The 16434-nt window shown below is 42.0% G+C and overlaps 1 protein-coding gene across 5 annotated transcripts in view; it reads left to right on the forward strand.

The window, feature by feature from the left end:
• LOC107981578 (sorbitol dehydrogenase) overlaps positions 1-16434 on the forward strand; it is a 157926-nt gene that overhangs the window by 75616 nt on the left and 65876 nt on the right. For all 5 annotated transcript variants that reach the window (XM_031925118.2, XM_031925120.2, XM_031925121.2 and 2 more), the window contains one exon: positions 10175-10359. In XM_031925118.2, coding sequence (XP_031780978.1) covers positions 10175-10359 — 185 coding nt within the window. The remainder of the gene's footprint in view (positions 1-10174; positions 10360-16434) is intronic.

The raw sequence follows: 16434 nt of genomic DNA on the forward strand, positions 1-16434 counted from the left end.
GCTCAACGTGCGTTAATTGCACTGGCAACCGTTACAACACCGCCCCCCCCCCCCCCCCCAAGACGCTGGGTAGCCGGTCAGGTGTACCAGCTCTTATCCACTACGTCTATCCGGGCGATCCAGGACAATTCTATTTTTATTTAATCAAAAAGAAATAAAGATGATAAGAAAAGAATATGGAATCAAACAAAAGTATATCAAGTTAGAGGGGTACGTTACCTCCTTTCTCTCTCTGGGTTCCTATAGCTTGTTACAAAGTCATTCACGGCCGTTACCGAATTTGTACACGGACTAATGTCGGCAGACTTATTTTGATTAAATATTTAATCAGGTCAACGAATTTATTCAGTCACACAATTCTCGTCGCGCCGCGTACTTCGAAATTCTCTCGCGCCACGTGGCATCAATGAATGCTCGTTCCCGGCGGCCACTAGCTTCCCTACGAGTTCTCGACACCATGAGTCTTACTAACCTGGCTACCAATTTCCGCACCACAACTGTTACTTCCTCTCCTCCTGATGATGTCTCGTACTCTAAGAAAAGCGAACTCGCGAAGAACTCCCTCGTACAGTTAATCAAAACCGGGGGTATCTACTCCAGGTTTCGTGCTCGTTGCCGTCCGGAACTACAATGCTCGCATCGCGGGTCTCTGCGCCACAAGGACCTCATCGAGCCTGTCGATAATCGATATTTCTCGCACGCAGGCGACTAAACAGGAGTCGATACAGAAGTCAATACGCGCGCGATTCGAACCGCGACTCATTCTCTCACTCTCTCACGCCCTTGTTTTCATCATATTTCTGGCTCTGAGCCGCGTACAACGGCGCCAGTATGAACTGGGTTTATGCCCTCTACACATCTATCTCAGATGTTAGCAGGCGCGCCTCCACCGGTTGCCAATCGGGTCTTCTCCCTCCACTCCAAAACAGTCGGGCCTCGGCATATGTATCGCTATACACTCGGCGCGCGCGCGCAACTGTTGACTCGTCGTGCTGCTGGCCGTGCGGTTTCCCCCTCTCCGCACTGCCGACTCTCCAGCGCTGCTGCCTCGTGGTCTCGGCGCGCTTGCTTCCGTTGGCGGGAGTCAAAGCAGCGCTGCTAGGATCCGGGAGTTGCCGTTCTGGTCAGCCGAGTGTGCGATTGCGTCGTCTGCTCCGGTGACTGACGTGCGATGAAGCTGCTGGCCACGACTCCTCTCTCCTCTCGTTACTACTACAATCACCCAAAATATTAGCAATTACTGCCATTGGGGCGACTCCAGTAACGAGAGCGAGGCGAGGATTCTGTGCACAGTGATGGCGAGCTAATCTCGTCACAAATTATTATATTCCATTTGAAAATTAATTGAATTAATGAAATATGTAATCATTGCTATAAATATATTATGGTATCAATTAAATAGTTTTGTTTTTGATTTGTAAAGAAATTCGACAAATTCAAATTAAATTATCTTATTGGCATTAACTTATATATGAACTACCTAACTTTTTTCTCATTGTATAACATTGCCTTTGTACCGCAAACAAATCCAGTGTCCGTTTGTAATCAATCCTGAAAAAAGTATCTAAATATATTCTTTATGTCTATTAATAGGTTGAATATTAGACAACCTCTGAAAATTAACTGTAGATTGCATATTAAAAATCAAGTGAAATTTTGAAATGCTGTTAAATTTAAGTATATATGGTTATCATTCAATTAACTTTTAGATTAAGAATAATTTCCAATTCTTTTAAAAATAAGTACATCTAGAGTATCATAAATGTATCATAAATTGTTGTAAAACAGCGAATAATCTATTTTTCATTTTCATTTTTATTAGGTATTTCTGCACTAATTAATTGGTTTAAGTGATTTGCAGCATGAATTTTTTTTATCTCTTTTTTAAACAAATGTCACATCAAATTTGACAAATCGACGTAAAAGACTATGAAATTTTATTACAAAACAAATTCACGTCAATGTTTTCGCCAGTGATAAATAACTACATGCATTATGCATGGATGACTTTTTTGATAGTATACAAATTTCACGTTGCTTACTAGATATAAGACATCTTATACTTTCATTTGTTTACTAAAATTTTAGACTCTTTTTTTCATGATAATCAGTTAAAATTCGAAAAAATTAAAGCATGAAAAGCAAAAATTAAAAAATTAAAATTATAAAATTAAACAATTTCTAAAACGAAAATGTGGAATTAAAATATTAAAACATAAAATAACAAGAGTTCAAAGTATTTTTCTTCTTAATTTAAAATTTATTCTTTTGACTGTCATAGTTTTTTTTTTTTTAATATTTTCAGTTCAGTTAATTTTCGTGTTTCAAATCTCTATTATTTAAAATTTTTTACTTTCACTCCTATCAATTAAGAGTGGGGAAAAAGATCTTATCAAAACTTTAATTTTATTACTATTATATATTTTAGCCGAGCGACGTTAGGAGTGAGGTGAATCGCGCTAGTACTAATTGACTAAACCTCGACGTAACTGTCTCACAGTTCTCGGCTGGTGTTGGCTCTCGGCTGCTTTCCTCAAAGGTCTGTGCGCACTCTTCGTCGGCACCGTCAAATCCGCTATCTTGTGCGATTCGTGCCGCGACTGTTTTGTAGACACTCGCCAACGCCAGTTCTAAAAATGTGAGCAGCCTTAAGTCTTTCTCGTCTTGAACGACGTCTCTGCCAAGCTTTTCAGTGGTCACGTAATCTTCCTCGATATCGTCGCTTACCAGCCGTGCCTTCAGACGCCGTTTATTGCTCCTATGGTCATCTGGGGTCTTCAATATCAGCATTTCCAGAACGCGATTCACTTCCTCTCTTGAAAGCTTCAGCACCCATTTGTCGACTTCAGTCTCTACCATAGACTGCGGTGTGCTAAAATCTATCTGCGTTTCCACTGAGCAGTTCGCCTGCATCGCACGGCGCAACTGTACTATTAGATGTGCCTCGCTGGCGTCATCATTGGCTCCTAACACTGAGCACTTTGTGCGCCCTGAGGCCTCTCCGAACGTATGTTAGATGAACGCCACGCGCATCCCTTCTCGCTTGGTGCGCGCTTCCCCTGCTGACATAATAGGGGATGGCACAAAGTCTGCTGGCACGTACTTGCCTAATAACCATCTCTGTAGTCGTCCAGCTTGATTGAAACGTCTGCCATCTTGACGCAACTGTAACGACTCTAGCGTTATCTTGCGTTCGTCGCTGCTCAGGCTCACGCATCATTGTTCGGTGTCTTTCTCTAAATCAGCCGTAATCTTCATTCTTGGCCATGGAGGATGCTTGTGCGTGCTTTTTATCGCCGCGTATCTTGCACGCGATATTGCTAACAACGTCGTGGGAGCTCGCGAAACCGTCACACTTATACACACTTTAGAGATAGCTCCTAGGTTGTATTTTCGTCGCTACAACGTAAACTACGAAATTACAGCCTATCTACTCGCACACGTACACTCGTCGACGTGTCCATGTAGCGTATAGCTGAATACCGAAATTCAGTCTAATGAAACAAGACTTTTTCACGCGAAAGTAACGCAAACTTTCGTTAATTCCGATAAACAAAACACAAACCGAATTAACGTGAGAAAAACGTCAGAGAAGCTCGTACTCTTACTCTTGACGCACGCATACTCTGCACTTTAGTGCTACAGGCATATACCGACTCACTCAATTTACTTTCGCGAAAACCCGGAAAAAATAAAATTTTCGACGCAAAAGTCGCAGTTTTCCGTGAGTCGTGATCGAATCCGTACACAAGTACGATTATTGCGCGCGTTTTATCGCGGTTGTCGCGTCTTTCTCATACACACACGCTCTATCCAAGTCTTGCTTTTTGAGTTCTTGGACACAAGTTCGAATCCTGGACTCGCGTTCGATTCCTAGACTCACCTTCGCTTCTTGAACGTCTGGATCGATCGCGCGTTTACTATTGTATAATCGCTCAGTTTATTCTCTCGGTTTTTTATGCTTACCCAGTTACTTCCTGGTACGATGCTGTTAATGAAAATAAAATTTGCAAAAAAATAATTTCAAACTAATTCGCAGTTTGCTACATATATTGGAATTTTACCGAAAAATCAACGCAACTTATCCCAACTAAAACGCATCGAACAAATTCATCCGTCAAAAAAAAAATCCGAATCGGACAGCACTTGACAAACTGGTGTCAGCTCCAACTGCCGCGACTTCGATTCGTCAACTTTAATTTTGTGTAATAGTTTCAGCTAGGGCTTATCCTCCAGCCTGGAGATATGCACTGCTGGCTTTACACAAAAATTCCAATATGCCTGCATGTATTTAAACTCTCGGTTCGAGTACACACGCGCGCGTATAATATACTTTTGGTTCGAGTATAGAATACGCCGTCAAACTCGCACAGGTCGACTGCAACGTAAACACAGAGTCGCGCTTGTTTACGTCGTTCGTTGCGGCCTTCTCGTATCTATGCGGTCTATCGCGGCTGTGTACAGTATACGCGCTATAGCGACGCTACCGAAATCTTACTGTTCTCTCTCTCTCTCTCGCGAATATTTCGCGTTCGCGAATATTACATGGCGTTCCCGCGCGCGTTTTTTTCTATGATTTTCCTCGCGTTCCTCATCGAAATCACACGTTGATACCCGCGATTGTAACGGGGTTCGTTTTCTGGGGAAAACTCGGCTATACTCGACCGGATCACAATCCCTCGTTGCGGCAGAGAACTCTCTCAACGCCTGTGATTTCCCTGCGTTGCAACGCAGCTCGCTGCGAGAGCTGCTTCGCGAACGTCGTGTTCGCACTTGTGCTATCTCTCCGCACTCTCCTGTGCGGAGCCGGCTTCTCAGATTTGCGTTGAACGGGAGAGAACAACTCAGGAAAATGATGGTAGTCCCGATTACAGTAAAATAAAATAATGTGTTGTGCGGCCAATATTGTCTTTTTACAAATGTTCATTGAGTCACATCAATGTCGACTCGGCATGGAGAGTATCTTGCAAAGCGTACGCGCGCAAACGAGAAGGCCGTTGCTTGGTGCCGCTGCACCAAGTCGCGAAGCTGTAGCCGCTGCTACTGCCGACGCGATACAGATAAAAGGGCTCAGACCTATTTACTTGCTGTCGCCGTTTTCGGTAGGCACGCACCACACACTCTGCGGCGGTGGTGTTGTTGGCTCACTCGCAGGATCCGACGTCCACTTGTTTGGTCGCTGATTTACAGACCGGGTCGTCCTTGCTTCTGGTAGCAGGAGTTGGCTTGTACGTCTTCTTCTCGCGATCTCACACACTCTCACTTTCTCGCACGCTATCGGTCGTCGCTCGATTTAGTCAGTCTCCTACACGAGAGCTGACGCGTTGGCTATTATGGCCGACGGACCCCGACTTTCTACCCGATTTCGCACCTTGTTACAAATTATAAAAACATTTTTTAAATTTCGAATATTCTGAATATTAAAAGAAATTGTATTATTTATTTAATTTAGATTTTATTAGTAATGGATGAAAGGGTGTCACTTTTCAAAGCAAATTTTCAAGATATAAAGTGGCTACACACTTCAGTCGTGAATAAAGCACTATATGCAACACGAGAGTAAAGTCGATTATTCCTTTGGGTGATTTACTGCCCTTGCTTCGCTCGGGTAGTAAACTCTCACTTGCAGGAATAATCAACGATTTTACACCCTCGTTGCATTATGTACTACTTTGACTTCGCGGCGGCGCCTGAAAAACTTTTTACATCACTTGAATGAGTTAGAAATGTTCATGAAGGCCCTCGGAAACGTATAACGAGAAAATAACGATACCTTTCATCCCAATTTTCAAATTAAATCGTGCGTCGATGACGCTAAAAAATTCACATTAAAATATTTGATGTATTTTTCATGCGTGAAAGCGAGTTTATAAGTCTCTGTGAGCTTAGTGACTGAGAAATAATTATTTAAATTTATTGTTTTTTAGCTGTGTGTGCTGTTCGCGTGTAAAACATATAGCCGCAAAGTTTTATCGTAAATAATTGATTTTTTACTGTAAAAAAAAAACATTTTGGGATGTTAGCTCGAGTTATAAGCATTTTTAAGATTCAATATCAACAGAAAAAAGTTGTATTGTTTTAAAGATCTGCAACTTATGTAGAAACATATTCTCTAGCACACTTAGAAAGAGCTGAAAACCTGAGTACACAACTAAATGAAACCCCTCACGCAGTTCTCACAACGGATCACGCGAATCAATCTATAACCGGTAATCCTTCCTTAAACGCTACCTGAACTCGTAAAGTTCATAATTTATTGAAATACCTCTTACAAAAATCAGACGAAACGTCGAAAATCGTCAATGATTTAGATGAAAAACATAAAAATTTACACTATTGAGCCACGCAGAACGGTCTGAACTTCACGGGTTTAAATATAGGGCAAGACACTAACAATGAAGGTCGATGAATTCGAATCTAACATACTCAATATGCCAGACAACGATGATTTACAAAAGTTTAAGAAAAAGGTAACAAAATCCACTGATAGTAGAGTAGCTCTAAATATTTCTAAGCTTAATCGGAAATAAGCCCTATATAAAACGCCGACGCTTTGATTCATATAGCTATCGAAAAACATGAGGAAGAGGCGAAAATCTTACTATCCAACATGAAAAAGACATAAACTCAAAACTAACTGATTTTACGAACAGAAGCAAAATTTCCTTAAAATAATTTAATTAAATAAAACGCGAATCAAATTTCTGGGAGTAGAGCATGTAAAATATAACGACGCGATTATTAAAAGCGATGAGACTTTACAAAATCCTAAAGCATGTATCTAAAATTCCAGCGAAACTTTTTCTGAAGGATTTCAAACATCATCTAGTAGAATCAACAAAATTCAGTCTTGAATCACTATAAATAGCAGTAAATAGCACCCTGAGTCTCGCATCAAAATCGCCTAAATTAAAACCACCAACATTCAAAGCCGACAGCAAAGACCAATGCGATATTTGCGGAAAATTAAAAAATATATTGATGTTTTGAATGAAGATAGTGCTGAAATGAATTTTATAATCAGTCAAACATTAGAAAATACAGCTTCTTCGTGGTTTGATATTACTCAACAATCAATTAATTCAATGTCAGACTTCAAAAGAAAATTCAAAAATTTCTTTTGGAACAAAGATATTTACGACAAGTGGTCTCGCAAAGTAGAATACAACCGTTATAACAGTGGTTCTAAATACTCTCGTCTTGAATATGCAACGTATGCGCGAGGATTAGCGCAAGATCTTGGAATACATTTTTTCAGAAGTAGAACTTGTACGGAAAATCTTAAATCATTTTGACTGGGATGTTAGATTCGCCTCAAGCCTCCTACGACGCTGACAACAATAACAATAACAGCACCATCACCGACCAGGGCTAGACCCAGAATTGTGGGTATCAAGCCAGGTTCAACCAGGCTCCGACTCCAACGACGCTAGCCAAAGCTGCGTGCGCTTTTTAACGCACCAGCTATTGCCATTGCTAATAACACAAATACTACTGAGGTGAGCAAAAAGAACGAGGTCCTCAACGCTCTTCTACAAAAACCGACACAGAAGGCAAACTCCTACTTGATGTACGGCTATGGTACCAGCGTTTGGCAACGTCAGGTCCACATGCACTTTGAGAACGCCTGGAAGACTATGACTAAAGAGGAGGTGAGGCAGAAGAGGATAGTTAGTGCCAAGGTCGGTGCGGAAGATCTATACAGCTCTGAGTGCTCGCATTTTTAGCAGCATATTTTTATTTTTATTTTAATATGTATACATAAATTATATTTTCTCTAGAAGCGTAGTAAAGATTTTTCTATTTTCGACAAATTTTCACTAGGAGACTATGTAACCTCTGTGCCGCAAAGGCTAGTCACCCGACCTCTGCTGTACAAAAAATACAGGTGCAGGTAATATAGAATTGAAGGTGGACGCAGACAGTGATAAAAGAGCTGCTTGCGAATCGCACAGGAATGTGCGCTTAGACCACTTCGGCAGCAAAATCGATTAATTAATTAACTATGTCAAGAACAGGATGTCAGCGTTCGGGAACCTGGGGAAAGAAAACCCCGACAACTTTAAATCTTAGATCTCGAAAGGCGGGTACAACAAAGGAAGCCCTAACTACTTCGCAGGATAGGAATAGAGGGAATCAAGAAGAGGAGGATCAATCTAAAAAGGCAGCGTGACAGGTAGTCGTCATAAGAAAGTCAAAGAGAAAGGAGAAAAAGGCAAGTAAGGAGTAAAAAGTGTCCCTGGCGTTACCAACCAGAATAGGACCAGCAAGAACGGAGCGATCAAGACCCCCTAGATCAGATGCCCTAATAATCAAGGCTGCAGTAGGAAAGAGCTATGCGGACATTTTTTCAAAAATGAAAGCGGCTCCTTTACTTAAGGGGACACAACACTTTTAAATCCTGAAAAAAAGAAATATGAGTAAAAATTTTTTTAGTGATATTTAATATAAATACCTTTAACTTTACCATTCTAAAACCTTAATTATCCCTGCTGCCCCATTGTGGCAGTCGGTGCAATGTTTTGTAAATTTTTTACTGTCCGTAGGATTCCAAATGTACAAATGGTTCTTTTGGACACAGATTCAAGGAGGATATTTTTTACACCTGTAGTTTTAGTATAAATTCAAGGATTTTGATTTCAATGCTTAGAAATGGTTTAGCAATGAAAATACTGAATTTTTTTTCCGCATATTATGCCACCTTTTTGGGGATAAAATATTTTCTAAACACGAGAACACAAGGTTGATTTCATCTTGTTAGTAAGCAGTACAAGGATTTGAACGAGCCATCCTGGGAATCCGACGCCGCAGGTAAAACAGCAATCTGGGTATACAAAGATTTTGCCTTCCTAGACAGGATAATGACCAAGGAAAATGGCTTTGCGAGAGCAGAATAAAACTCTTTATAAAATAAATGCACTTATAGTCGCTTTTACCTACCGTACGGTATCAGACAAGGCAGTCTGCGTTACAGCAGGGATCCCGCCGATAGACCTATTAGTGAGGGAGATGAAAATGGTCTACGAAAAAAAGAGATAAAACAGTAGCAAAACGAAAATAGAAATTCGGGACGCCGCTAGGAAAGAGACGATCATAGAGTGGCAAAAGAGATGGGACATTAGCAATAAAGGGTTGTGGACACATCGCCTTATACCAAGTATAAAAGACTGGACTAAAAGAAGACATGGTGAAGTAAACCTAACGCAGTTCTTAAGTTTTTAAGTAAACATGGATGCTATCGGGCGTATCGGCGCCGATTCAATTTGAAGTATTGCCAGGATTTTTCGATGTGTTCAAATGCAATCAAAGACACCAAGCATGTATTCGGTAAATGTCCAAGCTACCAACAGGAGCGAGAGAAACTTGAGTGCTATCTGCAGACCAGAGTAACTCCTAAGTCTATCATGGTAGTTATGATGACTTTAGCCTACAGATGAAGTGCAATAAACAATTTTACTGCGGACATCCTTCAGAAGGTCCAAAAAGACGAAAAAGGAAAAAGAAGAAGAAGTGAAATGCTGCAAGAAATAGACGACTGGACAATACAGTGAGGTGTAGACGGCAGAAGACAAAGGAGATAAATGATGATAAACTGTCCAAAAGACGTAAATGGAAGACTTAAGACATGACGACCACATCAACGTAGCCCAAAAGTCTCCCCGCGAAGCAATATTCAACAGTGTTACCGCGGGGAGGATATACCTATAGAGAAAGAGCTAGGTCCTACGTACCTAGGGTCGGTAAGGAGCACGAAGAATATTCTGTTACCGTTGAAAGTTAAAAACTAACAGTAGCGAATGGTTTTAGCGAAACCGAAAATTTTACTATTACAATGCTTCTAGGAAGAAGCAATATCAGGGTCGCATATAAATTTATTTTCCCTGTTTGAAATGTCTAACTGAAACCTATTAAGTAGTATATTACAATACAAGTGGCATAAATAGTCCATTACTGCACCCGAACGTAGCAGAGCAAAACGCCATGCCGTAATGGACTATTTATGCAGCTTGCTCTGCAATACAGCGTTCTCTAAGTAGCATCCGCAATAGAATGATGTTTCTCTTAGTCACTTGTGAATAGAAGAAAAAATAAAATATACTCAATCTTAGTTAAGTCATTTTTACTTAAAATCGTATTTATAATTTACTCAAAAAGAAAATAATGTCCATTTCAGATTACCAGATCATGTATCACTCGAAGAAGGAGCCTTACTTGAGCCTTTATCTGTTGGAGTACACGCATGTAAAAGAGCTGAAGTTGGAATTGGCTCAAATTTATTAATTTTGGGTTCAGGTCCAGTAGGTCTTGTAACTCTTGTAGCAGCGAAATGCATGGGTGCCAAAAAAGTAGCAATTGCAGGTCAGTTACAGAACTTTTTTTTAATATCTCTTCCTCTCTCTTTCTCGTATTACGCTCGACCTCTCTGTTAGACGTTCTGAGTGCAACCCACCTTAAGAGTTGCTCTATTCTGCCCCAAGAACCGAGGCACTTTAGCAGTCATTCGATGTCTTGGCCTCCTCTTTTTAAATTCGTTGCACCAAACCAAGTTTTCGCCCACCGACATAGGCGCTCTTAAACATTTTATGCGTGCATCGCTCTTTAAACGCGACCGTTGAGATTAGGCCGACAGAGTGACCAACGAGAAGTTAGTTATTTAGTTATTTAGTTTATTTAGTTATTTACTTATCTAGCAATAGTTTAATTATTTAGGCTAACTTTTTATTTTTATGTTTCATCAAGCTCGTCTTATGTATATTTTTTCGAATCTATGTAATCCTTACCAGACACTGCGTTTGTACAACGGCGCTCTCATAGTCTTAAGTTTAGCTTACCTTGTGTCCTTGAGACCTATGGAAGTGACTACATGAATCTCTATAATAGTATATTATACTCTATTATTATTATTTTTTTTTTTATATTATAGCCTTCTCAAGTCCTCTCGAAAAGTCTTATATGGCTCTTCTCACTGCCCGATACCACACAATGCGAAACTCTATACCGTGGGATCCGAACCACTGGAGCTTTGAAGTTATAAGACTCTTATGTATATAACATACAAACGTATGTAAACATAGAGATGTCCCGATGTCAGAAAAGCCGAGAATCAGGCTTGAACTACTCTATTATACTCTGCTCTATATTTTACTTTGCTACGAGAGCCTACCACGATTTTCTCCGTTATTATTATAACTTGTCATTACTTTGTATTTTTCTAGCACCTGATGGGGTCCTACCCCAAGGTAAAAATAGACCAAAAAAACAATCAATCTTTCGCTTTTAGCAAGTATGCTTATGTTTGATTCTAAATTCACCGTAGAATATAAGACAATGGAACGGCAAGTGTGCATTCAAATAATAATTTTAACTCATTCTTGGTTTTATATCTTTTAGTAAAATCTTATTTTTGATAATCGCTAAACAGCTGATTTTACCTTACCTGCTGAACCTTAATACTTGACATTTCTTTAACTAATTTTACTACATTCATTAATGTATGTTTTTAAGCATTTAAAAAAATTTTGAAGGTTTTTCAATGTTTGACAATTTTTTTTTGATGATTTTATAATTTTCAAAAGTGAAATTAGCATCTTAATACAAAGATGTAACCTTATGTGGATAAAGTAAAAACTTATAGTTGCCACTATTTTACCTTGTCAGAGTTGTTTTTTAATACCGATTTCATATCAATTTCATGCAATATTATAGCTTATTAAGAAATTGTCGTTTTTAGCGAAGTTTATAGAAAATCTTTAATTAAAGGCAGACAAGCAGATTTTACGCAAACAGTAGCTGTTTTGGAGCTTTCTAATTCAAAAACTGATGAAATTAATATCGATACAGGAAGCGAAAAAAGCGATTGATCAGAACGCTTAGATAATAAGTAGGAAAATAATTAAAGTATTAAGTTTTTCTCATACTACAAAACATATTGGTCGCCTGCTGTGAAATGTGCTAGTCTTCGCAGAGATAATTGAATTAGGCTAATCTATGGGGCAAGTATCGAAAAATGTGTTAGCCTTTGTGCGAATAATGCAAATAAAGTGCGATGGGCTGCTGTGTACATTCTAAAGTCTAAAGAACAAAAACATTCAGTTTAATCTTTTGTAAAGAATAAAATTTAGACTCATCATTACAAAAAAATTAATCACAAAATTTATTCTTTTGTAAAGAATAAAATTATTCTCTGTCATTTTAAAAGAATATGTTCCGTCGAGACCCGAGGTGTAAGTTCCGCCGTGAAAACGGTGTCGAGCGAACTCAGCGAGGTCGACGTAGAGCATGTGGCTCCATCTCCCGTGCTCGAGTTGAACAAGCGGAGTCACGACTTGCCGCGCTCGCCGGCAGCGCCGCCGGCCTCGTGTCGCGCGCGGCCGGACGAGCGCCGAGTCAGTTGACGATAAGACGCCAAGCTTGACAGCTCGTGCAGTCAAACTAGCGAACGATCGAACGACACTTTGGCTCTTGCGAATTCGTCCGTACGTCCATCGAGTGTTTCTGGTGCTGGTGCTTGTGCTACTCTCTATCTCTCTCTCTCATTCTCTCTAAATCTCTCTCCTTCGTCTCTTTCGCTGTCTGCTACTCGCGTTCGGCTCGCGCCCGGTTCCGCGAATCGTATCTCGCGCGCGTCGAAACGTGCAAGTCGATAGAACTGCGCTACCGACTTGAGTCTGTGGAACTGCGCCACTGACACGAAGCGAAGATTCTCTCTGAGAATCGCACGAACACGACACACACACGAACACGACACACATTCTTCTTTTTCTTCGCAGCTTGTAAAATATTCGAGAGGGGTTTTATGCCTCACGGCTTTCCCCTCTCAATTTGAGCGCGATTAAATACTCTCGATTTTCGCTCAATCGACTTCTTTATTTCTCCCACACCTCACTCCTTGCGAACTCGAACACACACAAAAAAAGCGGGAATATTCGCCTCAGAATATTTCGCGCGCGACAATTCATGGTGCCTCCTGTGAGGTGTGGATCGACAGTTCGGCCAGTCAGCTAAGGACAAAGGGTTCATCAAGGTTCCCCAGGTCATCGCATAGACGTCTTCCCCTGGGGTCACCTCTCCAGCTGCCGCTTCAAGGTCAACGCATTGTCAACGCAACAGAAAAGATAAGTAGCGTTTATCTTTTTCAAAGTGACTCTACGCGTGTGTGAATTTCGAATACAGCGCGGCGTTTGTTTGACTTCGCGCGTAAACACGAGATCGCGCGTTGCGGCGAGCGGCAAACCGTTGTTGTGCCGGACGAGCGAATTCCGAGAATCTGAGCGCGTCGAGACACGTGCTCGCGCTTCAGTCCGTATAAGGGATTTCGGTATTTATTATTTAGCGTGCGTATTCACTGACTACTAGGCAACATGGACGCTTTAGTGGTACAGTGGAACAACCAGACCGAGCAACTTAGGGATTTATTGACAGACCTGTCGATAGTTATTAAGTCGAAATCTGCTGTTCTTCACGAGTGTAAAGCGCGCATGGAGGAAATCGCCATGCACTACAAGACTCTCGGTAACTTATTCTATAAATTAGATGCAGTCCACAAGGAAGCCGAGAGGGAGAAGTTCAATGACTTGAAGAATTTCTACTTCAAGGTAACCGCGTACATCCTATCCGCCGAGGATAAGCAGAGCAAGACTCTCGGTAGCGATACTACCGTTCCGTTAGGGCATTCGACTCTTCTAGACATCTCTCGATTTTCTGGGTTGCCGACTATTGACTTGCCGAAGTTTGATGGTCGTCTAGAAAAATGGAACGCGTTCAAAACGACTTTCAGGAACGAGATGGTGCGATTGAATATCGACAACATCACAGCGTTCCACTATCTAAAAAAGTCGTCAGTCGGAGCAGCCGCTAATTCGCTCCACATCTTGGATCCAAGCGATGGCTGCTATGATGAAGCCTGGCGACTTTTGGGCACGCAGTACGAGCACGTTCGGCTCATTGCTGCTTCTCACATTGACGCAATTTTATATTATCCTGTCATCACGGAGGTCTCCCATCGATCGCTAAAGGACATGGAAACTTCGGTCCGGCAGCATCTGGCAGACTTAAAATCTCTCAAGGTCGTTCCTTCCGATTACTTCGTGATCCGCACTCTCGAACGAGCATTGCCCACTAACATCAAGGACAAATGGATCAAAAGGATGTCCATCGATGCAATTCCCGATCTCGAGTCGTTTTTCAGATTTTTGCAGGAAACTAGCAATTATCTATATGCCCAGGAAGGGGAATCCAAGGACGCCAAGGCTTCAGCCAAGCGGACTGTGGCGCAGAGCGAGAAAGGGACCAAGTTCCGGCGAGGTAACGGGCAAGCTCGAGCGCTTGTAACGAGCTCGTCCATTTCCTGCTACTATTGTAGCGGCGAGCATACGATCTATCGGTGTTCGTCGTTTACTGCGTTGTCCGTCCAGCAACGATGGGATGCTGTGAGGACGAAAAAACTATGTAGGAAGTGCTTGCGAACGCACGAAGGCAAATGCGAATCCCGCAATTGCAAAAAATGCGACAAGGATCACAATACGCTCTTGCACGAGGAACGAAAGACAGATTCCTCAGGCAAGAAGCCGTGACTAGGCGTAGGAGTCCTTAGCACCGTGTCCAGGGCTCTCCAGTCTCAGCTCATGATGAGTGCTGTTGTTTTGATTAGAGATGCCGATGGGGCGTACATAGAGGCTCGCGCGCTCCTGGACACGTGTGCAAATGCGAACTTTATGACCGCGGATTTAGCTAAACGATTGCGTCTCCCTACTAGGCCTTGCTCGATTCCGATCGGAGCAATTAACGACTTGCGAACTACCACGAAACATTGCGTCGATGCCCAATTTAAAGCGTTACATTCGGACTTTAATAAGCGTTTAACTTTCCTTACCGTTCCCAACATAACTAGCGTCACTCCGGAGGAACCGTTTCCTCGCGATTCGATCAGTCTACCCAAGAACATCAGGTTAGCAGACCCTCAATTCCATCTCCCTCGACAAGTCGACATTTTAATTGGTTCTGGAGCAACGTTGTCCATGCTTTCTATAGGTCAAGTTAACTTGTCTAGGGAAGGAAGCGAGTTATATCTTCAGAAGACTCAGCTAGGATGGGTGATCGTTGGTGGTATTGACACCGACAAGATTTCAACGGTGTCGTGTCATCTTTCTCAGTTAGAAAAGCAGCTGGTTCAATTTTGGTCTCTGGAAAAATGCTCCAGTCCGGTTGAGCAGGCTGACGACAGGTTAGAATGCGAGAAGTGGTATGTCGACACCACGGTTCGACTGTCTGACGGACGGTACATGGTGAGATTGCCGTTTCGGAAAAAGGACCCGGTACTAGGGGACTCGAGGGCGCAAGCTCTCAAGCGGTTCCGGGGATTGGAACGGCGATGCAGCCGTTCGTCCGGCATGATGGAAGAATTCAGTCGTGTCTTTCAGGAATATCTCGATTTGGGTCATATGTCTTTGGTGGTCGACGAGAAGGACTCGGAATATTATCTTCCATTCTTGATTGTCGTTAAGATTTTGAGCCTTACTACCAAGTTTCGAGTCGTTTTCGACGCATCCGCTAAGTCGTCGTTAGGTGTGTCTTTAAACGATCTGTTGTACGTTGGACCTACGATTCAGGACAAACTTTACGTTCATCTGGTAAGGTTTCGATCGCATAGGTACGTTCTCACTGCTGATATTGAAAAGATGTATCGGCAGATACTTATCCATCCCGAGGATCGCCGATACCAACGCATTTTCTGGTATCGCGACGGGAAACTACAGGTGTACGAGTTGAACACAGTTACGTTTGGCGTATCTTCTGCTCCATATTTAGCGATTCGAACTATTCATAGGCTCGCGGACGACGAAAGCGCGCAATACCCCCGAGCGGCCGAGATTCTCAAGAGGGATATGTATGTAGATGATCTGCTGACAGGCTCAGATTCTTTAGATGAGATTTTGAAGGCGCGTGATGAGATAATCACCGTCTTAAAGCATGGTGGATTTAACATCCGGCAATGGGCTTCTAACCATAACCATGCATTAGATAATTTAGATGAGAAGGTTCTGAGCTTGGCACCAGATGGCGAGGACGCGGTTTTAAAAACATTAGGCGTTTCCTGGGCCTCTAAACGCGACGAATTGGCTATCGTAGTCAAGCCCGTAGAAATCCCCCCTAACGTAACTAAACGCGTAATCTTGTCGGAGATTGCGAAAATTTTCGACCCAGTAGGTTTAGTAGGACCGGTAGGTTTGCACGCGAAGTGGATCATGCAGGAATGTTGGAAGGAGAAAGTTTCTTGGGACGAATCAGTTCCACAGAGTTTGTTTACGCTTTGGATGGACTTCGCGAGTCAGTTGTCGTCTCTCTCCAGCGTTTCTGCACCACGCCATGTAGTTTGCGTTAATCCCTCGCGCATAGAAATTCACGGTTTCAGCGATGCGAGCAAAAAGGGCTACG

Source organism: Nasonia vitripennis (assembly GCF_009193385.2).
Source record: "Nasonia vitripennis strain AsymCx chromosome 2 unlocalized genomic scaffold, Nvit_psr_1.1 chr2_random0005, whole genome shotgun sequence".
NCBI classification, from domain to species: Eukaryota; Metazoa; Arthropoda; class Insecta; order Hymenoptera; family Pteromalidae; genus Nasonia; species Nasonia vitripennis.